The sequence below is a fragment of the Phytophthora sojae genome (assembly GCF_000149755.1).
Source record: "Phytophthora sojae unplaced genomic scaffold PHYSOscaffold_2, whole genome shotgun sequence".
NCBI lineage: Eukaryota > Oomycota > Peronosporomycetes > Peronosporales > Peronosporaceae > Phytophthora > Phytophthora sojae.
Window position 1 is genome coordinate 6,303,640 of NW_009258116.1, and position 26,676 is coordinate 6,330,315.

A 26,676-nucleotide genomic window follows, 5' to 3' on the forward strand; every position below is an offset into this window, starting at 1 on the left:
CCGATGCGCTTCCGCAAAGCGCTCGCACGCGAGAAGCAGCAGGTGCCGCTATCGCTGGCTCGACAACGAAGAAATTCTCTGTCGCAGCTTCGCGAGGGCGTGTGTCTGTCAGGCGGTGCGCGCGCTGAGTTGAAGTCGAGCGCGAGCCCTCTATACGGTTATGCCCTTCGCCAGTTGCGAGCAGCAATTCATTTGATTGAGGTGAACTACATGTAGTACACCACGGTGGCTAGCTGGCTAGCTGCGAGGAAGAAGAAAATGAAAAATAACAAAAAAAGAAGAGTAAACAAGAAGAACCAACGAACGAACGCCGCATCGAGCAAAGCATCACCGAGCTCATACCCATGGCCTCCGGGCCTTTTCGAGAACATCGGAAAGGTCCAAAGTGAAGGTTGGGTCCGGGAAGCGAGCACGTGAATATGGGCTGCGTGGAATGTCTGCCCCCGGAGGCAGGCCCAGCAGCACGCGCGAGTCGAACGTCACCAACGTCTGAGGTCCAACCACCGGCACGGGATTGAGCACAGGTAAGTCGTCGTCCCGCTCCACCGGGTAGAGTTTGTACTCGGCAGTTGCCAAGCGGTCTGTGACTGCCACGCACGTACTCCTGGAAACTGAGACCACCCCAAAGCCTTCCAGCCGAGCATTCCAGCGTCGTCTCCCCAGCCGCGCGATTTCCCAACCTCAACGACGAGCGTGTACCAGGAGAGATAGTCTTGAACACCAGAGGGAAGCGGACCTCCCGTGAACTGCCTCGGACTGTAGCAAGCGTCAGCTTCATAGTCATGCAGCCCGGGATGACCAGGAATTGCCGCGGAGCCGAAGGGCTGCAGGTACGCAAAGAAGGCATACTGGTTGAACAAAGTTCCTTTGACTACGTCAGTGAACGACTCGTGCTCTTGGCTCAGCGGCTCCACGATGTAGATCGTGCCTTCGATCCACTCACAGCACTTCGATTTCAGCGCTTGGTTTTCGCTGTCCAGGTACGCCCTCCAGTCGTCCTTCGTCGCCCTGCAAACGGGAATGATACGAGTCTCGCGCTCCTGGGCCAAGTCGATTCGTCGCTGTTGATGCGGGCCACAGCCATGGCACTGCGTGCGCAATGATGGACGGCAACGTCTCCTTCTCCACCTGCGACGATGGGGCTGGCTGAGACGGGGTGAACTGCGACGAGTTGGGCGAATTGGGGCGAATCGCTTGCTTGTACGCTGTGTCTGTGGGCATGGCGAATTTCTAGCTTGTAAGACCGCTGATGGCTCGAGGTGGCAGTGTTGCATTGAAGTCGCTATCTTATATTACGACAGTTTACTGTCGCATTACTTCGGAGAACGCTCTCTATGATGTACGAGCGCAAGATAAAGCTCGCATTCCACGTGGTCCGAGCCCGTGCGCACTTGCCCTGTCGTCCTGTTACAGGGCTGGTCATCCTTACGAGGGGCACAAAACGTGTATGGGTGGGTCCTAGCTCCGAATACTGGTGCTCGTTAGACCTTAGAGTCCTAAATGAACTTACACCTCACCACGAAGAGGTCGTTTTGTCCGTCGTGACCCTCAACGCAAAAATATCCTGCTTATCCAAGCGAGCTGACCGACTCCACCGCTCCTAGAGAGCGAGTAGTTGGGTCCATGCTGACTCAGCATTGCTGAGCACATTGTCTACCAACTGTGAATTGCTGTCGACACCTTTCAGTCCGCTTCCACAATCTACTGACTTGTTAGGTCAGTTCACAGTGGCAGCCTCTGCGAGTCGGACTCTTAGCCTTCAACACACAAGCAGCATCGATGCATGTGAGGCAATAACTGCAGCAGCCACGAAGGCAGCACGCATCTCGCAACCTTGAGCCACCGCTTCCAGGACTTCCAAATTCGTTAATGCTACAGTCGGGACCGGCTGCCAGTAAACCGAGGCAGGAACTGCGCAGCAACCATCGCCGTCCACAGTTCCGTGCACCAGCTCAGAAAGTGAATAGGTATGAGGAAAGATAGCTCGATACACACAGAAAACAAAAAAAACCGCACGATCCTGTATCCAAGCAACGCCACCACGTCGAGTTATTTACTCGGATGAACCGCTGCTGGGTGGCGGCGGTGACTGCTTTGCGACTGCTGCTCACGTAGCCTGACCACGGGGGGGAAGTCTGGAAGTCTAATCGATGACTCGTTACAGCTACCAGTACTGTACAACCTTTTTGCGAAGGTGACGGGCATCGAGGTACCCTGGCGATTTCGGAGAACACGCACTACCCGGGGGGGGGGAGATACTCTATTCGCAGCTCGAAGAACTGTGCTAGGCGGCCTCAGTCAGCGGTGGCGGTGCCGCTGTTGTTGTTGAGGACCGACCGACTGACGCGACCCACAGGTTGCCACTTTTGGAGCTCTTATATTGTTTCAATTATTGTACGCATGGGAATCGTCGACACCAACTGCCAACTGCTTCAGCTGTTCGGCCTTCAGTTGACGCCGTTGCCCTGGACTTCCCACCGTGGCGCCATCAACTTCTCTCTCTCGGGACGGGGAACAACATACAGAGAGAAGGTCGAGCCGTGGTGGTTGGTGGTGGAGGGTGGGGAATCTACAATCCTGCTGGCACCCGCGGAGACGAGTGGGAGCGAGGGGGGTCCTTTCCGGGAGGACAAGCGCTTGGTTCACTTGGCTTGAGTTTATATAGTGGAATGCGGGGGGAGGGAGGAGCTCGCGTGGACAAAAGGGAGGGGGGCCTGTGGACCTTGCGCGGACTAGCACACCGAGTCCATGGCCGCGAACTGCTCCGAGAGCGTGCGGTTGAGCGAGCAGCGCGAGACGGGGTGGTCCACGTCCACCTCGTCGTGCAGCAGACCGTCGTTGTTGTTGTTGCCGCCGCGGCTGCTGCTCGGGGACAGCTCCTCCTCCATCTCGGGCGTGAGCTCGCAGAAGTACTTGCCGTTGCGCACGTTGAGGAAGTCCATGAGGATCTGCACGACGCCGCGGTGCGAGCTGCACTTCTCGATGAGCTCGGGCTCGGCCTTGCGCAGCTTGGCCAGCACGTCGCCGAGGAAGGCGTCGAGCGCGTCCTCGTCGCCCAGGCGGCCGGCGCTCGTGGCGCTGCAGGCGGCGCACACCTCGCAGCGGTCGCTCTTGGCGCGGCACATGGCGCCCACGAGGCGGAACATGTCGAGCACGCTCTTGAAGTCCTCCTTGCTCTTGTAGACGGACGTGCTCTTGCCCTTGCACGCCACCTTGACCTCGAACATCTTGGTGCCGCCCAGCGCGTGCGCCTCCAGCACCGTCGCGCTTAGTGTGCAGACCATGGCCGCTGGTAGTGGTAGAGTGAGGTGTAGAGGGGGTAGAGCGACTGACAGCGACGCGGACGTTTGCCAAATGCAGGCAGTGGAGCTGCTCGCCTGAGCGAAACGAAGGGCGGCGGAGCGAGCTCTCTGGTGCGCCCGGCGCGTGTTACCACGCGCCCCGTCTGCGCACGGTCCCAAGCGCCGTGACTGGCGTTCAGTATGCTGCACTAGGTTTCACTATGTCGAGTGGACCGGATACCTGCAGCCTCGTCGTTTATGCGCACGGACCGGCTACGCGCACTGTAAAAAGGAAGCCGAGCACCAGCAAAGCCCCGGGCTTTTGGCTCGCCGCTGTCGCTCCGCTGTCGCTCCGCTAAACTTTAGCGTCGCTGCGGGTGTGTGCAAGCAAGCAACTCGCTCGCTTCCCAAGCGCTGCGGTACGCGCTCGAGTTGAGGCGGCAGCAGCGCGGAGATAGAAGCCCCAGTACGATGCTCTCTCCATTGAGACCGCTTCGACTGTACCGCTGACCGCGTGTTTTTCTCAGCAGTTCGTTGGCAGAAAGTATCTTTGATCCGTGCTTGCATTGACGCCACGGGCGACCAGGATAGCCGCAGGCTCGAGCTGCTGCTGGCGCTGGCGCAGCTTGCCAGCCCTGCGCAGTGAGAGCGCGCCGCCGAAGAGTATTGCCCCCATCTGTGTGAGGCATCCGGAGCGCGGCTGCAGCGGAGCCGCGTTTCCCGAAGGCAGATGATGGACCGGCGGCCGACCGCGCGATGGGCTTTGCCGAGCGAGTTCCGCTGCGGCAAATCGAGGCTGCGCGCACCGTCCAGCGAACGTGGTGCTTGTGCTGTAGGATAGGCCGCGCTACGCGCCCAGTCCCGCTGGCGGCAGTGGCCGTGCGGGTGAAATTCGTATCTCACGGCTGGCGATCGAAGCTCTGCTACGGATAAGGCCGACCGATGGAGCTGCGAGGCTTTTACGACGGCCAGACGCTGCTTCTCTCACCAGTAGACCTGGATTCCTAAGAAAGAGTGCAACACCAACGCCAGCCGCCAGCAGCAGCAGATCCATGCCATCCGTCCGCGCTGGGCTGTGCGACTAGCGATGATGGGCCCCGTTCTGGATCCTTCTGCTCGCTGCACCGTCACATTCGCGTAAGTGCGACTCCATATCAGAACAGTACTGTAGGAAGGAGCGCTTGGTATCCGGTAACCGGGCGGAGGCCCAACAAGCGTCGACGCCTGGCACGCGCGCGTAGGAAGCGCCCAACGCAACAGAGCACAGATAACTGTCTAAACTCCACGCAGGCGTGCGGTGGTCGCTGGCCGCTGGAAGCACGTCGACTTCAGCCGATCTTTTGCGGCCGCATTGAGCAGGTGGTACCGGCGGTTTAACTTCACCCTTGCGTTTCAGCGCGCGCGCTTGAAGGCGGCAGCACCAAGCGGCAACGAGATGCTACGAGGGCGATTGCTAACGTCCGCTATAATACATGTAGCGCCTCGGCAGCTTCTGCCAGCAGCGATCTTGTGCGGTTGCAGGAGGCGGAACGGCGGACCATATGCCGCGCAGCGAATAATATCCTCCGCGCTGTGCTGCTCTGCGCTGTTGACGGCTTCAACGAGGGCTTCCTTCGAGCTTGCCCTGATTGCTTTGAGGAACGGTTTTCTGCCCCGCAAATATTGGCGAGCTGCTTGCAGAAGACGAGGAAGAAGGCAGAGGGTGAGCTGCTTTTGCCTCAAATCCGCCGCCGCGCAGGTGAGGCGAGCGAGCGAGGGCTTCATGTCTTGGGATCAAGGTGCTGCCCATCGTCGCGGTCGGACAGACTCAAATGTCGAGCTCAATTCCGAAAGCTTTTTTCTCGCCCGAGCTTTTAACAAACATCGCGTGCAATTCTTATTATTATAATAGGACTATCCAAACAACCGATCAACTCAACGCTGGCGATGCACAGGGGGGGATCGTGCGGTTGCAACAGTGAAGATGAGGGTCCCCGTCACAGGGGCCCCATGTGCGTGCGAGGGCAATGCCCCGATGGTCTGAAGTCGCGGCCTTGTAAGCACGACGATGTCCGTTTGACCGGGACGGCTCTGGATGTCGACCCGATCGCTGGCTTCATGCAGCTCCAGAGACCACCGAGCTCTCGAGAATCCAAAGATCACCACGCGTGAAGAAGCTTTGCTGTCCCGGGCGACTCGATCGCTGCGACGGACAACTTCAACGTGGCGAACACGTCTTCCGCGTGCTGCTCAACGCGCCGCTCGTCTTGACACACTAAAAACGGAGCAACAGCGAGGCTGGGGTCCCCGTCACAGACACCGTCTGTGGAAGTCGTAAGCACGGAGGTTCTGCTGTGTTTAGCCTACGGATGTCGTACAGAAGGTACTCTCACTTCCGACACTGCTAATAACAGATGACCTCCAATATTTTTGGTACTTTCAAATATTAGGTTTAGAAGGGAAGTTTCGCGCGCGCGCGAAATGCACTCCTGCACGATTCGTTCGGTACCAGACAATGAGCGCCATTCGAGTATTTGCTGCGGACGGAGCACACCAACCAGCATGGCCAAGCGGACACCATAACGAAGAAGACCTACGACGAATGTAAGCGTCGCAAGCCTCTCAAGGTGGAGGCGAAGGCTGGATCGAGAAAGCAGAAAAGCGCGTGTGTATTGAGATCGAAAGGTCGTCACGAGGAGAGCTAACAAGCTGCGCTCGGGGGTGGGGGGACCCACGCTGAACGTGGGCGTGTCTACAGGTTGGCTGATAATGTTTCTAAGCAGGTATGAGCTTCGCGTTTGTCAAGACGCCGGGAAGCGACTCAAGCAGCGCAGTAGCGCCAGAAGCTGGGGTAGACGACGCGCGCGACGCGCTCTGCTGCCAGAAGATGGTCCAAACAGCATCCTTAAGTAGTCTTAACGAGTCTGGTGAGGTCGACGAAGGCGCACAAACCGGGGGCCTAGACGAAGACGTACATGTAGTTGCCGACATGCTTATTGTGGCATCGACCAGGTAGAGGTCGCTTCCCCTGCAGCAAATTATAATGCAATGCAATGATTTACGTGTTCGCGTAGCCAAATTACACCTGCGCTAGTCTCAGTTTAGCTAGTCGGCGGCATAGTGTGGTGTCCGCATACGTCGAGTCTCCTTTGGCTGGCAGTGAGTCAGCAATGGTAGTCATGAGGGCCTTCCATTTACGTCGGTCTTGGGCAAGCAGTCGAAGTCTCTCCAAGTCTGAGCTGGTGCGGAGGCGGTACCCACACCCACTAGCATCAAGGTCCTGATCAAGGACAAGAGGCAGTGTGGTACGGGGCCTACCTCTCCACTTGCTGCTGTCTGAGGAAGAGAAATACGCCTTCATCTGGATAAACGCCGGGATATCTTGTGGTCACCGTAGAATGTGCCCGAGAAGCCCCCACCTCGCAGATGTGATCCGGTGACAGAGCGGCCGCTCGTCACACGTTGCGTAGAGATCAGCGTTGGAGATGTGGTACGGGTAACGCACAGACCGTAGCTGGCGACGGTGAAAGCTTTCGAGTCGGTGAAGCTCCGTTGGTGTAAGCGCCCAGGTCCCGCAGTTGTAGAGTACTATCGGCAGTACGTAGCAGTTATAGAGGCGAATTCGTGTCGTGTCTGTGATACGGTGCGATCTCAGCCAGACCGTCCAGAGCCGCCGAAGAGCAGCCGCAGCGAGTATTTCCGACGCGATACGTCATCGGCATCTCCGAGCAACGCGCCAAGCTTCCGCGTAGACCTCCATGCTTCTTCCTCTGCACGAGCGTGGGGGTCGGCACTGGCAGGTGTCAGGCAGCGGCGGAGAATTGTGTGCTCCGTCTTTGCCGCGTTCATTTGAAGCGACCAGCGCGCGAATACTTCCGGGGCATGAGTCTGGATGAGCTCGACGAGGGCGGGGTCCCGACAGATAAAGTCGGCATCGTCCGCATACACGATCATTTGCTGGAGCAGGTCCGGCGGCATTGCAGGATGACTAGCTAGATCTCTAAGTGCTGCTTCTAGGTAGATAACAAATAATACTGGTGAGAGTGAGTCGCCCTGTGGCGTACCTGTGTTGCTGCCGAATGGTTGCAGGATCTGGTGGCCGATGCGGAGTGAAAGCGTTGTGTCGGATAGTAAAAGTCGAATCAGCCGGATTTCGTCGTGTAGAAACTGCTGTAGAACTTTGAGGAGTTTGGCACGGTCGATCGTGTCGAACGCGCGCGAGAAGTCGATACCCAGTACATGAACGATTTCGCGATACTTTTGTACCCGTGCGCACAGCCACTTGTGGGCCCTCTCCGCGTCAGCCGTACTGCGGCTCTTGCGGAAGCCACTTTGGTGGCCTGAGAGAAACTTGTCGACCGCGGGTGTGATGCGGCGGAGAACGATGAGTGACACCGCTTTGCGAATAGTGTTCAGGAGAACTATCGGGCGTAGGCTTGAGCACTGCCCTCGTGGCTTGTTCGGCTTCTGGAGACACAGCAGGATACCTTGGCCCAGTGGGATGGGTTCACCGCGTTCGAAGCTGCGGTTTAGTAGATGTGCGAGTCGTGGAGCAACGTCAGCAGCGGCATACTTGAGTAGTTCACCAGGAATAGCATCGGGGCCAGCAGCACGACCGTTGTTCAGTCGAAGGAGGGCACCACGGACTTCGTCCGGCGTGATTGGGCAGTCGAGGGGTTGAGCGGTTGGGTCTGGCGATACTTGAGCTTGATCTGGATTTAGAAACTGTTCTTGGAAGTGATCTCGGACAATTTTGTTAGCTGCGTTGCTGTGAAGTATATACTTACCTGATGAGTCTTGAATTAGAAGCTGCTGTGTCGGTTTGCGGGCGAGATCGCGGACGGCAACGAACATTTTGTGAGAGTCGCTTGAAGCCTCGATGCGTGAAACCTTTTCGTCGAGGGCCATGTTAGCGAGGTCACAGCAGCGAGTACGGATCTGGTGTAGGATCTTGTTTCGCTGAGAGCGCAGCAGGTCTGTGTTGGCCGATGTGTCGTTGTAAATGCGGAGCCGGAGCTGGAGTTGTTGCTCGGACAGCGCGGCGAGCAGCGGATCGTCGAAGCTGCGGCAGCGTCGTCGATCCGGCGAAGAAAACCCGATGGTATGCGATGCTGCTTCGTGTAGCTTCGCAAAAGTGTCCTCCCATTGCAGGTTGATAGTGGATCCATCGTCAGCGTCTGCGGGGGTAGGATCCGTTTAACGGCTGATGCGTAAGCGGTTCTGGAGTCGTCGCTGTGAACTAACTCGCTGCGTGCGAGGTGAACAGTTGTGCCGCTTGTGCGACGCGACGGAAACCGGAGGCGACGGATGTGCTTGAGCTCAAAGTCCGCGGTGACGATCTTGTGGTCGGACGGGGTGATGGCCCCACCCCAGGACTGGGCATCTAGACAGAACCGTCGACAACTCTGAGGGCAGAGTACGTAGTCGATTTGATTGTAGACACAGTGTGACCGCTTGCGCTGGCTCCAGGTGGTCTTGTTTTTCGCTCGCTTGGGAAAGGCTGTATTGGTAGCAAAGAGTTGATAAGTATCACAAAAGGCAGCCATGAGGTGGCCGTTCCGGTTACGCGTGCCTCGTGCATGAGGCCCGAGAAACGTTTCTCCGGTTGTTTTCTGCCCGAGTTTTGCGTTAAAGTCTCCGGTAATCATGGTGATATCTCTGCGGGGGAATTGGTCCATGGCTGCTCGAAGGTCTGCATAGAAAGCATCTACTTCAGTTAGTGGGCGCCCGCTGTGTGGAGCGTAGGCCGTGACGATGTTGATGGGTCCTGTGTTAGGTAGCCGCACCTGCAAGATGCCGATACGGTCGCTGTGAGCCCAGCACCGACGGAAGTAAGGAGTAACGCGAGGAGAGATGGCAAATCCAACTCGGTAGCGCTCTTCCTGTGCCGGCAACGTTAGTAGTAAGTAGTCTCCGACCTCAAAGCGCCCCAGCTCATACATCTTGGTCTCTTGGAGGCCAAGGATATTGATCTGGTAGCGGCGCAGGTCTTGGGGAAGCGTTTCAAACTGCTTGTATAGCGAACCTAGGGACTGCACATTGAACGAGCCTATTCTAACGCGGTTAGTGCGGTCAGTGCGGTTAGAACGATACGGAAGGGGGGTTGTGACGGGTAGTACTGCTGGTGAAGGTGGCTGCCAAAGGGAGAGACTCGCAAGGGACTTGCAGACGCCCGAGAGCGCCTGCCGGAAGCCCGTGAGCGGCATTCGCCGCCGTCCACGCGTTCCGGCACCCCAACCCCAACCAAAAAAGCAAATTATACAGTGCACAAAAGGTACCTAACATATGGTGTCGGAAGTGGCGGTATATTCTGTACATGTACACACCGGCTGCTTACCAGCCGCCATCGGACACGACAAGTGCTCGCAGTTGCTGCAGTGTGGACCCCACTCAGCTTTGACTCGCGAATTCGTGCTATTGTAGTTGATTGCAATCGAAAAAGACCTTCACAGGGTCGTCGTGGAGCTCGATACATTGTTAGCTCATGACTCGGTCGGTGTCAAGGATAGATCGCTGATCTGTCCGCTAATATCTCGGTTGCTATTCTCGTTGCTGGGACCAGCATGAGTGTGGCACCGAGCTGTAGCGGCGTCAAGCTCCTGTCTCCCACCTCTGTGGTGCCTGATGCTCGCGATAATGGCCCCACCTGCGCCACCTCACCCGAGAGACCCGAGTTTCCTTCAGACAAGCTTACGGGGCGCTGGGCATCCCGCTGCTACTTGTGGCGGTCCTCTGCATCCTGTGGACGTCGCGGCTCATTTTCCTGACGCTGGCGCCGAATGAGGCCGCGAATCGACTCATGCGCACGGGTGATTACGACTACGGTCAGTTCTGGCTCATTGTCGAGCGCGAGCCTTTGATCAAGTGGGCCAGCGTCCTGGGCTTTGCGCTCGTGGACGTCGGCTACATGGCGGTGCTCGTCAAAATGTTCATGTTTCGAAGTAGCGCAAGGCGGGAGAACACCAAAGAGACTCCAAAGAGCTGGTACGTTGCGCTGGCCGAGAGGTTCAAGTTGCAACAAGTGGTGATGGTCTGGGTGGACCTGACGGGCTACAGCTCCAAGCACCGCAAGTATTTCGTAAGCATTTTTCTTAGTCGGAGTCGAGTTCGCCTGCATGTACTTAGCGGATTACTGTTCTCACTTTCCTAAATTGTAGAACGTGTTTTTGAAGGTTGGCGATCTAGTTTTCCAAGGGCTGGTGCTGCACCGAGCGTTGGTCGAGGGTTTCCCAAGCTCCTTGTCTATCGGCTACGCGTATTTCGTTAGTCTGAACGGGTTTTCCTGCGTCTACAACATCGTCTCCGGGAAAAATTCTGCGTTCAATGAGGTTCTTCTCGATTCCATGTAAGTTTCTGGTTTTCATCGCCAACATTTGAGCTTGCGCTAAACTCTTAAATCTCGCAGCTTTGAACTAGGCGCCGCGGTGCTCTTCCCGATGGTGGTGCTAGGATACTGCACTTGCTACTTCCAGTTTGATCGAAATGTGTTCCTCGTCAACGTTGAGGTGCTGGACGAGGGCACGTTCGAGCGCTTCGCTCGGATGCAAGCCGACCCGGCGCAGGTAGCGCTCTTCTTGATCAACTTCAACTCGTTGCGAATCAAAAGCGCGATGGAGTTCGTCCTGGGCATCGGCATGAACCTTTCGTTCTGCCATCGCTTTAGTCGCGTAGTAGAGATCCTAGCGACGCGACGGGGTCGAACGCAACGATCCAAGCTAGATTCAACACTGGTTCCTGTCGACGGTCCATTCCAGGAGGCTGTGCCACGCTGGTTTGCACTGCCATTTCTCGTGGCTAGCTTCTTCGCTGTAATTTACACGCACCAGGCCATCAAAGTTTCCGATGCTGCGTGTGCTGCCTACCCTCAGTGCGTCGCGTTCTCTCACATTTGGGACAGTGGTGTCAATTGCTCGTGCATCATGTTGATCGACGCCGACCGTACACCAAGGTCAGCTCAAGATTGGTACTCTCCTGTTGATGCCACCGACAGTGTGCGTTCACTGGCAGTAGCGGGGACTCTTCAGGGACTGCAGCTCATCAATCGCCAACTCCGCCATTTCCCGGAAGAGCTGCGCCGCTGTACCAGCCTCGAGACAATGTAAGTGCTTACAGTCTCTGTGTTCAACTTCACGCTAACGGCGTTTTGAATGAAGTTCTTTGATCTACACAACCACAGAAGAGCTTCCAGATTGGATTACAGAGCTCAAGCAGCTCCAGTTCTTGTACGTCCACACGCAAAGCAATGCTTAAACCCCCTACGTGTTATTACCTTTCTTCTGGCATCGACTTGCAGGCATGTTGAAGGCAAATACGGAAGTCGCAACCTAGTGTCGCTACCCTCGGACCTCTTCAGTGATCTGCCAAGACTTTCATTCCTGCACATTGGCAACCACTATCACCTCACGGCATTCCGCCTTTCGACAGCACGCCCAGTTTGCGCAGTATCACGCTTGCGATCCTTCTATCCGTGAAGGAGCTCCCCCCTCTGGACCATTTACCCCGGTTAGAGGCTCTCGCACTGATCCAAGTCCCGCAGTTGGCCGCCCTTCCGGACCTGTCATCTCTCACCAGTCTGTCGCGCCTAACGCTTTACCGTCCCAACCGCGTGTGCTGCAACGGATACATGGGGCCCTGCAACCTCACAGACAACTACTGTATGTACGACCCCTCTGGAGCCACGTGCTTAGCCGATAATGACCCAAGACGGGCGAGTCCAGCCACTCTCAAGGTCATCGCAGGGTTCCCGCACACTATCTACCAGAGGACGCCACTTGCACTGGCAATCGAGGCGCTATCGGACACGCCTACTCGCGAGCGTATCGACATGTGCGGCGGTGTGCTCTACCGACAGTGCGAAATCCCTGGAGTGACTTCTGATAGTTTACTCGGTATGTGCTACAGTGCTCGGATGCAGGTCGTGGCGTGCAACGTTGATCAGCCTTTCATCCAGGTGCGCCGGGTGCAAATCCAACGGGGAGTCGGTCTCCCCAGTGACCCCCAAGAAGAGGCTTGGCTTGGTTGCAAGACGAGAAGTGAGAGTGGAGCATAGAATTTTCATGACTTTACTGGTGAATTTTGTGGCAAGTTCACTGCCAAAACTTGAGAAGCGGGATGGCGTCAAAATAGAAGTACCAACTACCAGGTCTGAAGATAGCAGTATCAACTAGAAATGGACTGCCTGCTTGCACTTTTCGAACGCCTAACTCGTAGCAGCAATGAGCGAGATGTCGGTTCAGAGCTCCAAACTCTCGCTGCCACGACCTCCCGTCGCTAATGTCATCGTACGAAACACACCTGCTGCTGGTGGACTTCGTCGCACTTCTCCTGTATCGTTGCTGCTCTTGGGGTTTCGTCGTGCGAGGAGAATCGCTCCGGTTAGAGGTGTTAATGTTGCTCCAGCGCGACAAGAGAACACCAACCGGCCAGAGCCTCTGCGTCTAACGTTCTTCGAAGCGTTTGGGGTGCTGGGCGTCCCTTTCCTAACTGTGGCGATAATCTGCATAGCTTGGACCTCATGGCTGGTATTTCTCACTCTTGCACCAAACGAAGCGGCGAATTTGCTCATGAACACTGGCGACTACGACAATGGCAACTTCTGGCTGATCAGCGATCGCCCGCCTATCGTCAAGTGGACGAGTGTACTCGGACTCGTCGTGGTGGACACGTGCTACATTGGGGTCGTACTTAAACTCGTTTTGCTCCGACGAGCAGCGACGCCGAATGGCAGCGGAAATTCCAGTGGGTGGGCTAGGAGAATGTGCGGCGCGCTCAGGGGCAGCCGCCCAAAGCTCGAGCGCGCCCAAACGCTTTACGGAGATCTCACGGGCTACAACGCGAAATACCGCAAATTCTTCGTACGTTGCAGCTATCGTCTAACTTAACCCCTTTGTGTTTATTGCACCTCCTTTCTAACGAATTCTGCGTCAGAATTTATGCCACAAAGTGAGCGACCTGGTCGTGCAGGGTATCGTTTTGCGTCGTATTCTAAACCAGGGGCTGCCCACTGAGTTGACGCTGGGATATGCGATTTTTGTGTGCATCAACGGGTTATCGGCCAGTACGAACATTCTCATAGCCAAAAACTCCGCATTTGTCGAGGTCCTCATCGACTCTTGGTACGTCGATGATCGGCTCGATTGTGAATTAATACGCGACTCTAACTCCTCCTCGACGTCCAGTTTTGACTTGGTAGCTGCAGTCGTGTACCCGATCACCGTCCTAAGCTACTGCTACAACAACTTTAACTTCGATCGAGCAGTGTACTTGGTCAACGCTGAAGTGCTCTCCGATGGGAACTTTGAACGGTTAGCTCGGACGCAGGCGGACCCCGCGGAGGTGGCGCTATTCCTCATGAACTTTGACTCGTTACGCATCGCTGGGTTCATGGATTTTGTACTTAGCATCGGACTGAACCTTTCGTTCTGCTACCGCTTCTTCCGGGTCGTGAACCTCGAGTTTGCTCAAAACTCCAAGTTGCACTTAAAACGGCGGCGACTGAGCTCAAATGGCCTCAATGTCAAACTCGTGAAGCCTTGGCAGAAGCCGGTGCCACGGTGGGTAGCGCTGCCATTTATGACAATTAGCGCGTTGGTTGTCGTTTACACGCACACGGTGGTGTCCAAGTCTCAAGCTGCTTGTGCCGCCTACCCGGAGTGTGTTGCGTTCTCGAACGTGTGGAATACGGACAACCAGTGTCCTTGCATCATGCTGATCGATGGCGACCGCGCCCCCCGAACAGCTGAGGAGTGGAATTCACCTAAAGATGTTACACACGAGGTGCGAGCTCTCGCATCGGCAGGCTTGCTACAGCAGCTCCAGCTAATCAACCGTCAGTTGGTCCATTGGCCAGAGGAATTGCGACGCTGTACAGGCCTTCGAAGCATGTACGATTACATAAAAATCTCTGTTTGTTGTGTTGACATATTGTGGTCATAATTTACTGTATGAACGTGTTTAGATCGTTGATTTACACAAGTATAGCAGACATTCCGAGCTGGGCGAAGGAGTTCAAGCAACTCGAAGCACTGTACGATCTGAAATGTATGTCTTGCCGCTAGACAAAGTCTAACTTGCACAATGTTACGCAGCCATGTCGAAGGCAAATACGGCAGTCAGAATCTCGTGACTTTACCTCCAGGTCTCTTCGAAGACATGCCCTATTTCAAGTTCTTGCACCTCGGCAACCACCACAACTTGGTGGCCATCCCCCCTTTCGACGGCACGCCCAATATCCGCAGCGTCACGTTTGCCATCCTGCTATCGCTCACTGAGCTCCCCTCTTTCGATAAGGTCCCAGAACTTGAGACTTTACTCCTCATTCACATCCCTCAGGTGGTGACTGTGCCCGACCTCGCGCCACTCACCAAACTCTCTCGCTTTGCCGTGTCCCGGCCCAACCACTTGTGCTGCAATGGGTTCATCGGGTCTTGCAACCTCCAGGACAGCTACTGCCAGTACGACCCCGTATTCAACATCCCCGCCGCGACGTGCCTGGAGCCACACAGTCCTCTAGTCGCTACGGCGGCCACACAGCGAGTGCTTCAGCTGTTCCAAGTCGTCGTCTGCCAGAAATCCGTCGCTCCGTTTGCGATCGAGGCGCTGTCCGACATGCCGTCGCCCAGTCGCATCGCGTCGTGCGCAGGAGTTCCCTACCGACAGTGCGAAATTTCAGGGGTGACGTCTATCAATGGGACGGAAGGAATGTGCTACAGCAGCCGCATGCAGGTGATCGCCTGCAACGTGGACCCACTGTTTATCCAGGTTCGCCGTCTGGAGATCGAGCGAGGAGTAGGCCCACCGTGCGATCCTCAAGAAGAGGCTTGGCTGGGGTGCAGGTAGATAATAAAATTCAGTGGTTTTGACGTTGAACACGAAAAATTGTCCGGTAGTGTCAGCGATATCGCAGGGTTGGTCGTAGTAACCAACTACGGACTGTAGGATCAGTGTCCAAAAAAACAATGCAGTCTGATGATCAGACTCCATTATTTCTTGAAATTAACCTGGACAACGAACCGCTTTGCACTATTTCGGCGTATGACGCGGCGGTCACCGCACTTTCGCATTCCACCAACATGATCGTGGTGCCAGGTCAAGTCCGCGAACGGCCGACTCGTTACCATGTCGAAGCCTTGCTGGTCCGAATATTCCCGATGCGAAAAGTGGCTCCGACGTCGCCGCCACCTTCGGAACCGGCAAGTGGCAAGCCAAGGCGCCAATCTGATGGACCAGACCTGACTTTCCAGGAGGCTTTTGGTAGCGTGCTTGCTGCTGGTTGTGCTTGTGTGCATCGCGTGGACGTCCTGGCTTATCTTCCTCAGTGTGGCCCCCAACAATGCTGCGAACCTTCTCATGAACACTGGTGACTACGACAATGGCAACTTCTGGCTCATTTTTGAGAGAGAACAAGTGGGTGAGTGTATCGGGGGTAGTTGTGGTCGCGGCATGCTATCTCCTTGTTCTCGCTCGAATACTCTTCTTTCGGCATACTCTGCAACACTGGGGGGTGACTCGGCTATCGTGAGGGCGTGGGATGCCTTGTCCGCCTGGTGGGCGGTGCAATGCGGTCCATCGACAAAGAGAAGATTAGTGAAAATGCAGCGTTCGTACTCGGATCTCACGAGTTTTAGCAGCATAAACCGCAAATCCTTCGTGCGTGAATGGTTGGTATTGATTGGCTTGCCCCTTGTTCTCATTCTTGACAAGTTTGTGTTTGTTTCTGCGCGAAAGCTGCAGAATACGTTCCAGAAATCGTGCGACCTGGCCATTGTTAAATCGCTCGCTAACGCAGGGCTTACCAAGTCCGCTGGTGTACGGCTATGCGTCGTTCATAGCTCTCAACAGTCTATTTGTGGCCATGAATATAGCCAAGGACAGACATTCCGCTTTCTCCGAGGTCCTCATCGACTCGCTGCAGGTGACGCCCTCAGTTTTTACCGGCCATGCTATTGTAATCACTTTCCTTACCGGTATGCTCTTTTTTGCAGGATTGACCTCGCTGCTGCCGCGTAGTATCCTATCGCAGCGCTCGTTTACTGCTACAAAAACTTCAACTTCGACCGCGACGTCTACCTCATGAATGCCGAGATCCTCCCCGACGGGAACTTGGAGAGATATGCGATAATGCAGGCGGACCCGGTCGAGGTGGGTCTTTTCCTCATCAACTTCAACTCGCTGCGGATCAGTGGCGCTTTGGACTTCATGCTGATTGTCTTTCATTCTGCTACCGCCTCTTTCGCGTTGTCGCTGCGGTCGTCAAGCAGAGAAGCCAGATCCGAGTGCTTTCATCGGTCATGAGAGCCATCCGGCAGCAGAGACGAGTGCCGCGTTCGGTGGCGATCGTGTTTCTCGCCTGCAGCATCTTCGTCCTATTCTTCACTCACACGGCCGTGGCAAAGTCTCACGCAGCATGCGCCGCTTACCCTGAGTGTGTGGCTAACGCCCACGTTTGGAGCTCCGACGGCCTCTGCCCGTGCATTATGACGATAGACGGTGATCGAGCACCACGGTCAGCTCAGCAGTGGAATTTACCTGAAGACGTCACGGAAAAGGTCCGGGCCCTGTCGATGGCAGGTCGGCTGAGTGGACTGCAGCTCGTCAATCGTCAGCTTCTGCATTGGCCGGAGGAGCTACGGGGCTGTTCCAACCTCCAGGCCATGTGAGTATCGTGTACTTTAGTAGAATTTCTGCGTATTTCTCACTCGTGACTAAGCAAACTGTTTTCAGCTCACTCATGTACAGCACGGAGACAATCCCAGATTGGGCCAAAGAGTCCAAGCAGCTCCAGCACTTGTAAGTGTTTAACGTGCAACCTAGTTGCTCTCCTGTTTGCCTCTCACACGATGTTTCTTTTGTAATATTTGTTAGACACGGAACCACCTCAACTTGGAGACGCTGGCCATCGGACATGTACCCATCGTGCCGTTTGTCCCTGACATGGCTCCGCTCGTCAGCCTCTCGCGATTCGCCCCCACCATTTCTGCTGCAACGGATTTATCGGATCTTGCGATCTGACGGACTGGTACTGCCAGCCTGAGCCAATATTTAACGTCCCTGGCGCTGAATGCCTTGATCCGAATGACCCTCGGCGCGCTACAGCGACTACGAAAAAGGTTTTCGCTGAGTTGTCGCTTTCCGTTTGCCAGAAATCTTCGGTCCCGTTTGTACTCGAAGCGCTGTCAGATTTCCCCACCCCCGAGCGGATCGCGTCGTGCAGTGGTGTCATGTACCGACAATGCGAAATCCCCGGGGTGACTTCCGTGAATGGGACGGTCGGGATATGCTACAGTAGCCGGATGCAAGTCGTCGCGTGCAACGTAGATCAGCTGTTCATTAAGGTGAGGAGGCTGCAGACTGAGCGCGGAGTGGGTCTACCGTGTGATCCAGAGGAGGAGGCGTGGCTGGGATGCAAGCGGGACGGCTAGCTTTGATCTCCTTGAAAAGATATATATGTCTCCTGTTAATTTTGTCTGGTTGAGGTGGGAGGCACAGTTTCGTTTGCTAGACCAAAGGTAGGTTCCGATCCTGGTTTGGTAGGCCAAGCTAAGCTTAGATGGTGCTTGTCAGAAATGCAAATCTCCTACTGAGACCGCGTGCCAGGGGATTACTATAGAAGTGGCAATGGAAAGTTATCTGCAGCACATGAGCGAGGAACCGGACGATGGTCGCAAGCTTTGGTTGTCAAAGGCTACGTCGTCGCGAGGCTACACTCGAAAGGCTTCTCACAGTCGTGTAGAGTGTGCGCCGGTGGAGCGACCTCAACCATTCTTCTCGAAGGTCTGCAACACGAAGAAGGTGGCCCCAACTCCGCCTCCATTTCTAGTAGCAACTCTCGTCTCAGCCCAAACTCCCTCCTTGCCGTCGTGGTCAAGCCAAAGAAACACCAAGGAACGGCGAAGATCCAGTGGCGGGACGAATCGACTACCACCCAACCTCACGTTCCGACAAGCGTTTGGTTCGCTCGGCATTCCTCTCTTGGCTGTTGTGAGCGTTTGCATTGTATGGACGACTTGGTTGATCTACCTCGGTATTGCACCCAACGAAGCCGCCAACCTGCTCATGAACACGGGCGAGTACGATAATGGGAACTTTTGGCTCATTGTTGAGCGTGAACCAGTCATCAAATTGGCAAGTGTAGTAGGCCTCCTTATCGTTAACGCGTGCTACATCCTGGTGCTTTTCCGAATAATACGTTTTAGAAATACAGCGGCTAGAATCGGCCGCCAGGCATAACTCGGCTATTCTGCGGGTGTGGGACACATTGTCTGCGTGCTGGTTGCTGCGGTGTTCACCACGCCTAAAGTGTAAGGCGCAAAGTATCTATCGCTTCTACACGGACCTCACGGGTTTCAACGGGGTCAATCGCAAGATTTTCGTGAGTACTGTATTTAGCTGTGCGCTTCAGTGCTACAGGCGTAGATTCTCTCACAAAGCGTTTGTATGGTGTAGAATACGTTTCAAAAAGGCTGCGACTTGGTCGTTCAGGGTCTCGTACTGCGTCGATCGCTCAACGAGGGCCTGCCAAGTACCCTAGCGTACGGCTACACCGCATTCATAGCTGCCAATGGGCTGTCAGCTGCCTGGAATATTGTCGCTGATAACCACACCGCGTTTGTTGAGGTGCTCATCGATGCACTGTACGTGCAGCTCTCGTTCCCGATCCTCAGAATTGCTAGCTCCTACGTGCTCATTGTGTTGTTCGATTCCTAGATTTGATCTTGCTGCGGCCGTCCTGTATCCGATCGCGGTTCTCAGCTACTGCTACTACAACTTCAGCTTCGATCGAGCGGTTTACCTGGTGAACGCAGAAGTGCTTCCTGATGGAAACTTCGAGAGGTATGCTCGGATGCAGGCAGACCCAGCTCAAGTCGCTCTTTTCCTCCTCAACTTCAACTCATTGAGGATCAGCGGCGTCTTGGACTTCATTCTCAGTATCGGCCTGAACCTTTCGTTTTGCTACCGCTTCGTTCGCGTCATCTCCGTCATTATCACTCAGAGATACAGAGATCGCGGTGTCCGACGAAAGTCTTTCCAAGGCTCTGCAAGTTCTGTACTAAAACCCGTGCAACGCCAGCGATCTGTGCCGCATTCGGTAGCGCTAGTCTTCCTCACTGCGAGTGTCTGTGTCGTGGCCTCCACTTGCACAGCAGTGACCAAGTCTCAAGCTGCCTGTGCAACCTACCCCGAGTGCGTGGCGTATGCTCACGTCTGGAACACTGGAGGTCAATGCCCTTGCATCGTCATGATCGACGGCGATCGCGCCCCGCGGACAGCTCACGAATGGGATTATCCCGAAGATGTCACGGATAAAGTCCGCGCACTGGCTGGAGCTGGTCGGCTGAACGGACTGCAACTGATCAATCGCCAGCTGCGACGCTGGCCGGACGAGCTGCGCCGATGCACCGACATGCGAACAATGTACAGCATCCGCTGCTAACACTCTGTTGTTTCCGGTTCCTTTTGACCAAAGCATTTGTTCGAATGCGTCGCTGTAGCTCGTTGATTTACACAAGTATCGAGGAAATTCCAACTTGGGCCACGGAATTCAAAATGCTGCAGCACCTGTAAGATACCTTGAACACCCTCATTTCATTGTATGCGCGCTCTCACCTCGTCGTTAATGAATCTGTTGCACAGGCACCTGGAAGGGAAGTACGGGAGTCAGAACCTCGTCACGCTTCCCCCCGATCTCTTTAGCGACCTCCCCGACTTCACCTTCCTGCACCTCGGCAACCACCACAACCTCATCGCGCTGCCAGCGTTCAGTGGCACCCCCAACCTTCGCAGTATGGTGCTCGCCGTCCTGCTCTCGCTCACGGAGCTACCGTCGTTCGACAGGCTGCTGAACCTCGAGACCATGGCCCTCGTGCACATCCAACGGGTACCCGCCGTCCCGGACATGGGTCCGCTCGCGAGTCTCTCGCGCCTGGCGATCTTCCGACCCAACCACTTGTGCTGCAACGGGTTCGTCGCTGCGTGTAACCTCTCGGACTCGTTCTGCCTGCCAGACCTGGCGTTCCACGTCCCTGCTGCCTCGTGTCTCGCTCCGAACGACCCCCGGCACGCCACCGCAGCGACGAGAGAGATCTTCAGCAAGTTCGCGCCTGCCATCTGCCAGAAGTCCGCCATCCCCTTCGCTTTAGAGGCGCTGTCCGACTTCCCCACCGCCGAGCGGATCGCCGCGTGCGACGGCGTCATGTACCGACAGAGCGAGATCCCGGGCGTGACGTCGGCGAACGGGACAGTGGGCATGTGCTACAGCAGTCGGATGCAGGTCGTGGCGTGCAACGTCGACGAGCTCTTCATCAGAGTGAGGAGACTCGAGATCGAGCGCGGAGTGGGGGCTCCATGCGACCCCAAAGCGGAGCAGTGGCTCGGATGCACAAGTTGAAGTTGAAGTGAACGGGTGGAAGTATGAACCTTGTCATATCCTCATAAGTTATGTTTTTTTTTCTTTCTTGGGTCGTGCCCCCCCCCCCGTGGTGCCACCTCTTGGTCATGTACTCGGTCATTCTTCCGTGTGCTCGCCATCAATTCTTCAATTCCTCCGAGACTCTGAGCGCGTCCACCGCTCTGGCTGAAAAAGCATTCATGCCGTCAAGCGACCTTCGCGCAACTTTTCCTGTCATTTGCGCAACCAGACGCATAGTTGAACCTTGCATTATGATCAAGATCTATCACACTAAGAACAAGATTAAAATGATTTTTACAGGTCATTTGCTACACAATATTCACAATGATGACGATGAATTACCGTCGGTTATCTGTTTTCAGGGCTGCTTCAAAACAATCTGCAGCACTGTAATGTACCGTCGGGAAAAGTCTTGTGGTGTGCGGTGTGTGTAGGGAGGGTACAGTATCTTAGCCGCCGAGTCCACGTCAGTGTCACTCTGCAATCTGCATCCACGACGCACTTCCACCCTCCAGCCTCCCCCTTAGATCTCTCTCTCTCTCTCTCTCTCTCTCTCTCTCTCAATACAATGCCACGCGTGACGCTCAACATCGGCATGTTCGGCTGCGGCACCGTGGGCGGCGGCGTGTTCGACCTGCTGCACAGCCCCGCGCGGCGGCTCAAGTTCCGCGCCATGGGCGTGGAGGCGCTCGTGTCCAAGATCTGCGTGCAGAACGTGGGCAAGGACCGGCAGCTGCAGCACTTCTCGGCGGCCGAGACCAAGTTCACCAGCAGCTACGCCGACATCCTCGAGGACCAGAGCATCAACTGCATCGTGGAGCTCATGGGCGGCGTGGACGACGCCAAGGACGTGGTCTTCGGCGCCATCCGCGCCGGCAAGCACGTCATCACGGCCAACAAGGCGCTCGTGGCCAACTTCATGCCCGAGATCGTGCAGCTGCTGGAGCAGCACCCGGACGTGCGCTTCGGCTACGAGGCCGCGGTGGCCGGCGGCATCCCCATCATCCACACGCTGCAGGGCGCGTACGACAGCGACACGATCACGGAGATCGCCGGCATCATGAACGGCACGACCAACTACATGCTGTCCAAGATGGAGGCCGAGGGCGTGGCCTACGACGCCGTGCTGAAAGAGGCCCAGGACCTGGGCTTCGCCGAGGCCAACCCCAGCGCCGACGTGGACGGCTTCGACGTGCAGAGCAAGATCGCCATCCTGGCCAAGCTCGGCTTCGGCGGCGTGGTCAAGCCCGCCGACATCCCGACCGTCGGCATCTCGCGCATCTCTGCCGCCGACTTCGAGTACGCCAAGATGATGGACAGCACCATCAAGCTGCTGGGCGTGGCCAAGCTGCTCAAGCCCGCGGACGAGAAGGCGGGCAAGCCCCAGGAGGTGACGGTCTACGTGTCCCCCGTCGTGGTCAAGCACAGTAACGTCATCGCCAGCATCAGCGGCGCCACCAACCTGGTGAACGTGCGCTCGGACAACCTCGACAGCAGCGCCTACGTCGGCCCCGGCGCCGGCCGCTTCCCCACCGCCAACTCGGTCATGAACGACATCATCCAGCTGGCGCGCGGCGACGCGCCCCTCGACCCGTTCAAGGCCTCGGTGCCCCTCACGATGCAGCCCGACTACGAGGCCCACTTCTACGTGCGTATCACCATCACGGACGGCCTCGGCGTCATCCGCCACGTCGGCCAGCTCGCCGAGGAGAGCGGCGTGTCCATCTACTCGATCCTGCAGGCGCCCATCGTCGACCGCGCCAACGTGCAGTTCGTCGTCACCACCGAGACGTCGCTGCTCTCCAAGGTGCGCTCCATGTGCCAGAAGATCGCCGCGCTGCCCTTCGTGCAGGAGGAGCCGCTGTACCTGCCCATCATGTAAACCACCCCGCTGCAAGAGTTCCGCTCGACTGAGCACTAAGCGCGAAATCATCAATACATTCCGGTCTACAGTTTTAGGATTCACGACCTGCCATCTCGTTCTGATGTGGTGCAGTAATGGAGATCTCTCACTAATTATTGACATGGAACAAGGATGTATTGAAGGTCAAGCTGCCTGTCCTTCGTAGCGCATGTTGTCCGGGCCTGTGAAGCAGAAGGCTGGTCGTCCCATCCAGTTGGGCGTGTCAGTTCTCTCGCGGCTGCTGCTTCTGTAGCGAGCCGCGAGTGATGACATCGAGTCGATGCGGTGGCTTCGTCCGACTGGGAGTTCTGTCTCGTCGGAGCTACTTCGACGCAGTCGATACAGCTCGCGACGAGCGACTTCGCTCTCGAACCACTCGTCGTCGGGGATATCAGATCGGTAGCTGCTTGAACAGCCCCGCGCGTATGAGTCCGAGCTGAAGCGGTCCATGCTGCAGACGGCGCTGGTTGTGGCCGTCTCCATCATCGAAATGCCGCTGCGTTCGACCCACTTCGCTAGCGATTCCTCTTCGTCGCATCCACCGCCATTGCAGCCTTGAAGCGCAGCGCGAATAACGTCGTTCCACTGCTCGTACACGGCGCTGTTCGGGGCTCGGAACCAAACGCGTCGAGAGCGCCAGCCATATTCGATCCCAATCAGCAGTTTCCGGGCGTCTTTGGCCTTGGTAGACAGCACTCGCACGGGGTGCATGCGTCGATCCAGCGAGATTGCAGTCGAAGAGCTACCTATACATCCGTGACGGCGGCGACGACGGACGCACAACACGGCCGAGTACTGTCTGAATTGGTCGGGAGATGGCTCTCTTGAGCAGATGAGCTGCACATGCACTCGACGCCTACATGAAGAGAGCACACAACGTCAATACTCGCTCATTTGAGTACTACAAGTATCTTCAGTTGGGATACCTACCAGAACACTTCGCAGATTCGCATCTTCATCTCACTCGCCAACGTCACGAAGGTCGGAGTATCAAGCGTGAAGTCGTCCATGTATAGACTGACCTCGTTGTTTGGGATGGTGGTGATCGATGCATGAGCGCGAGGATTGATCGGCTGGAGGATGCCACCGATGCCGCTCTTTCGAGAGTTGTTCGCTCGATTCGAGCTGGATCCTCGAGCTGTCCGATCTCGGTGAGCGCAATGCGATGACGGGGAAGGCGCCTGCATCGTGCTATCTCGATGGTTGATTGTCCTACACGCTGTCGCGCAGTTCGAACACTGTGAGCCGAGCAGCAAAGGGAAAAACCGATCTAAGGAGGTTTCAGCCAGGTCACGTCCCTACTAAAAGTGTATGCAACCTCGACAAGTATCAAGCGTCGAGTCAACGTCGCCATCGCACATCCCAGCGTTGAAACGTCTTCACCGGTCGACACACCACCCGCTTTAGGCAAAGCTCCTGTTCCCCGCACACTCCTCGTCTTCGTCTCTCTTTCACTGCTCACCCTCAAATGCCACTAGCGGAGGTCGACATGGCGAACGGTCAGTGAGATGCGGGTGCCCACTTCAATGTTGTCGATGCTGTGCAGGTAACGCGTGTACGCTTCGCCCGTGAACAAGAGCAAGCTGCGACGCTCCAACTGGAAGTCGAAGTGCGGCACAACTTCGCTGACCGTTGCCGAACTTGCCTCCAAAGCTCGATGGGGCTCGAAGGTGACACGGCATTCGGCGCCAGTGCTGATAATGGACACAAACGGATAGTAGGCAGGTCCGTCCTCGTGCGGCATGATGCAATCTCCCACGCCGTACTCTGCCCAACAAAGAGATACACCTCCCAGTCAGCAACACTGCAGTAGCTCGTACACTCCCAATGTTCTTCATAACCCACCGTTGATCAGAGCGTGGTTGGGTTTCTTCTCTTCACTGAAGATCCCCGCTTCCACCAGCGTCTGGCTGATCTGCGTCAGCCATCGAGGCAGCGGCTTGGGGTCGAACGGGGCCTTGACTTCTCCTCCCCACATCTGCAGCCGCCGGTGCTTGAGCCTCACCCAGAGGTCGCTGTCGTCCGGGACCGCGTAGACCCGCTCCAGGATCGCCTTCTCCTCGTCCTGCGTGATCCAGTTGGGGATGTAGTAGACGCCAGGGATGGGGCCCCTGCGGAACTCCTCGATGTCAATCTTGGACCTCTTGGCCCAGACTTTCAGCGTTGCGTCCTGCCACTGCGCCAGCTTGTCCTCGTCTTCTGTTGCATTATTGGTAGCTGCTTCTTGCCCGCTCCTCAGCTCGGTAGAGGTTTGGCTCTGAGCTGCCTCGCGCGCTCGACGGCGCTCCTCACGCAGCAGCTGCCGGAAGTCCATGCTCAGCAGCAACGTGGGGTGGTGCTGCGCCTTCAAAGATACCCTTGATTGATTGGGCGAAATACGCATGAGTGTAGCCATGTTGGTGTTGCCATCGCACAAGTGTTTTGCAAATATGGAGAAGTGTGCCTAAATATACATAGGGGCGTGGTCTGTCTGAGTGTGGACGCATTGACTGCCATGTTCTCGCTCGATGTCGTGCGGTGGCGGAAGAGTCGGTCGGAGCAGGAGGCGGCCAGGTTGAAGCGAGCCGAGAAGAATGGAGCTCCGCCGTCTCGGGCGTCGCAGGAGCGGCAGGCGAAGCAACTCTACGGGAAGTCGATGTGAGAGCAAACACAAGGCTATAGTGTAGACTCTGGATCCCTTTACTGACTGCAGGTATTGGCTGGCTTTGGCTTCAGGAAGGAGATGCACAACTCGTACATGGATCGTGTTAGCGACTGGATCAAGGAGGCGCCAACGCAGGAGTGGGGCAAGGACTACGCCAAGGAGGACTACTCGAAGGCCTATGTGTGGGTGGACCAATATCTTGACTGCACGAGTATTTTCTCATGTGGTAATTGATCGGTCGGTCTTGTTGCTGCGCTGGATAGTCCTCGAGTACGAAAGAAGGAGCTGGAAGGGGGTATCGTGAAGAACGGGTGCGTAGTGACCTGCAAAATACTGTAGCAAAGGCAACACCACTCACTTCATGGTTGCAGGTCGTACTCCCCCCGCGCGGTTTACAAAGGTGGCGGCAAGTACGTCTGCCGTCTTGACTCTTCCAGCAGCGACGTTGAAATGCCGCGCGAGAAGTACGCTGAGCGGATCATCAACTTCGAAAAAACTCGCGAGAAGCACAAGGAGATCCACCCGCCCATGGCGTTCCTGAAGAACAAGCCTCTGTCCTGCGCCAAGTACTTTGTTGAGGATATCATCAGCGCTGACAACAACTCGAGAAGCGAGTGCGAACGCCCTGAGGCCTCGAGAGGGTCGAAACGAAGAACCAGTTGCTGCGCCGACTGCCCGCCGTCACCCGAGAGGGTTAATCAGATCGACGAGGCTGAAGGAAGCGACGAAGAAGACCACGAGGAACGAAGACGACGCAAGAACGCCGTGTATGACCGACTTTACTGGAATGCGCACGGCTCGAGAGCGACAGTGCTCGGTGGCACAGCGACGCCGGAGCCTCCAACGACCGCGGAGTATGTGGCTCACCCCAAGTGGCGGCAGCACAGCCCGGAGAAATGGGTCGGTGGCAGGCCATTCACCAGCACGACCTTGTCGAGCAATTCCCACACAGCATCTCGCTGCAGTATCACTGGCGCTCCGTACTCCCGCACGCTCCTTCTCGACGAGCCGTTCGCGCCTGCCGGCATCACCAACTCGCCTACCACCCCTCAAGCCCGCGCCTACGTACGTCAACCCCTCCTTCTCCATAGTCCCCGATGTCTTGCTCACTCGTTTGCTTCGTGTTTATTCACCACAGGAACACTCGCGACGCATGAAGATGGCGGCCGAAGCCACGTACAAGCCCATCCAGCGACCCGACAAGAAGTACTTCAACTCCATGTGGACGGAGCCTGCAGACGGCTCCAAGGCTCGCAGCACCGCCACCTTCGCCTTCAACACCGAGCCTCCCACCGACGCAGCACTTCGTCGGCCTGCCACCATGCCACCAACGCAGCTCTCTCCATTGCCGTCTCCAAGCCGCAAAGCCAACGCCGGACGCGAGCTCTTGCAACAGATCCGCCAAACGCACCTACCTGCCCCTAAAACCCCTAAAAAGCAGCACAAAGGATAGTAGGAACCT

General features: G+C 56.3%; 10 protein-coding genes across 10 annotated transcripts; 4 read left to right on the top strand and 6 right to left on the bottom strand.

Moving 5' to 3' along the window:
* Positions 1-154: 154 nt before the first annotated feature.
* Positions 155-1,221, bottom strand: PHYSODRAFT_344793 (hypothetical protein; the record flags this gene model as incomplete). Its single annotated transcript, XM_009521772.1, has 3 exons — positions 155-561; positions 603-1,008; positions 1,079-1,221. 3 exons carry the CDS (start codon positions 1,219-1,221, stop codon positions 337-339), a joined length of 774 nt encoding a protein of 257 aa, XP_009520067.1. The 3' UTR covers positions 155-336.
* Positions 1,222-2,353: 1,132 nt separating this feature from the next.
* Positions 2,354-3,343, bottom strand: PHYSODRAFT_284982 (hypothetical protein). Its single transcript, XM_009521773.1, has one exon. The coding sequence runs from the start codon at positions 3,282-3,284 to the stop codon at positions 2,733-2,735; it is 552 nt and encodes a 183-aa protein (XP_009520068.1). The 5' UTR covers positions 3,285-3,343; the 3' UTR covers positions 2,354-2,732.
* A 1,330-nt stretch (positions 3,344-4,673) lies between these two features.
* On the bottom strand, positions 4,674-5,045 carry PHYSODRAFT_296743 (hypothetical protein; the record flags this gene model as incomplete). The annotated part of the gene is made up of 1 exon (XM_009521774.1): positions 4,674-5,045. The coding sequence occupies one exon, from the start codon at positions 5,043-5,045 to the stop codon at positions 4,674-4,676; it is 372 nt and encodes a 123-aa protein (XP_009520069.1).
* Positions 5,046-7,873: 2,828 nt separating this feature from the next.
* Positions 7,874-9,304, bottom strand: PHYSODRAFT_284983 (hypothetical protein). The gene is made up of 2 exons (XM_009521775.1): positions 9,047-9,304; positions 7,874-8,952 (listed from the first exon to the last, which is right to left on the bottom strand). Exon 2 carries the CDS (start codon positions 8,936-8,938, stop codon positions 8,063-8,065), a length of 876 nt encoding a protein of 291 aa, XP_009520070.1. The 5' UTR covers positions 8,939-8,952; positions 9,047-9,304; the 3' UTR covers positions 7,874-8,062.
* A 3,180-nt stretch (positions 9,305-12,484) lies between these two features.
* PHYSODRAFT_484425 (hypothetical protein) lies at positions 12,485-17,680 on the top strand (the record flags this gene model as incomplete). The annotated part of the gene is made up of 8 exons (XM_009521776.1): positions 12,485-12,888; positions 13,039-13,114; positions 13,188-13,375; positions 13,484-13,703; positions 13,884-14,143; positions 14,218-14,286; positions 14,348-14,642; positions 17,210-17,680. 8 exons carry the CDS (start codon positions 12,485-12,487, stop codon positions 17,678-17,680), a joined length of 1,983 nt encoding a protein of 660 aa, XP_009520071.1.
* Positions 17,681-18,314: 634 nt separating this feature from the next.
* On the top strand, positions 18,315-20,646 carry PHYSODRAFT_256968 (hypothetical protein; the record flags this gene model as incomplete). Its single annotated transcript, XM_009521777.1, has 7 exons — positions 18,315-18,392; positions 18,559-18,630; positions 18,741-18,892; positions 18,966-19,236; positions 19,414-19,673; positions 19,751-19,819; positions 19,893-20,646. 7 exons carry the CDS (start codon positions 18,315-18,317, stop codon positions 20,644-20,646), a joined length of 1,656 nt encoding a protein of 551 aa, XP_009520072.1.
* A 1,110-nt stretch (positions 20,647-21,756) lies between these two features.
* On the top strand, positions 21,757-22,631 carry PHYSODRAFT_284984 (hypothetical protein). Its single transcript, XM_009521778.1, has one exon. It carries the CDS (start codon positions 21,761-21,763, stop codon positions 22,547-22,549), a length of 789 nt encoding a protein of 262 aa, XP_009520073.1. The 5' UTR covers positions 21,757-21,760; the 3' UTR covers positions 22,550-22,631.
* Positions 22,632-22,714: 83 nt separating this feature from the next.
* Positions 22,715-23,757, bottom strand: PHYSODRAFT_482983 (hypothetical protein; the record flags this gene model as incomplete). Its single annotated transcript, XM_009521779.1, has 3 exons — positions 22,715-22,808; positions 22,914-23,426; positions 23,501-23,757. 3 exons carry the CDS (start codon positions 23,755-23,757, stop codon positions 22,715-22,717), a joined length of 864 nt encoding a protein of 287 aa, XP_009520074.1.
* Positions 23,758-24,044: 287 nt separating this feature from the next.
* Positions 24,045-24,884, bottom strand: PHYSODRAFT_311607 (hypothetical protein; the record flags this gene model as incomplete). Its single annotated transcript, XM_009521780.1, has 3 exons — positions 24,045-24,337; positions 24,416-24,711; positions 24,799-24,884. The coding sequence occupies 3 exons, from the start codon at positions 24,882-24,884 to the stop codon at positions 24,045-24,047; spliced, it is 675 nt and encodes a 224-aa protein (XP_009520075.1).
* Positions 24,885-25,064: 180 nt separating this feature from the next.
* Positions 25,065-26,667, top strand: PHYSODRAFT_296749 (hypothetical protein; the record flags this gene model as incomplete). The annotated part of the gene is made up of 5 exons (XM_009521781.1): positions 25,065-25,207; positions 25,286-25,396; positions 25,478-25,525; positions 25,586-26,279; positions 26,353-26,667. 5 exons carry the CDS (start codon positions 25,065-25,067, stop codon positions 26,665-26,667), a joined length of 1,311 nt encoding a protein of 436 aa, XP_009520076.1.
* Positions 26,668-26,676: the final 9 nt, after the last annotated feature.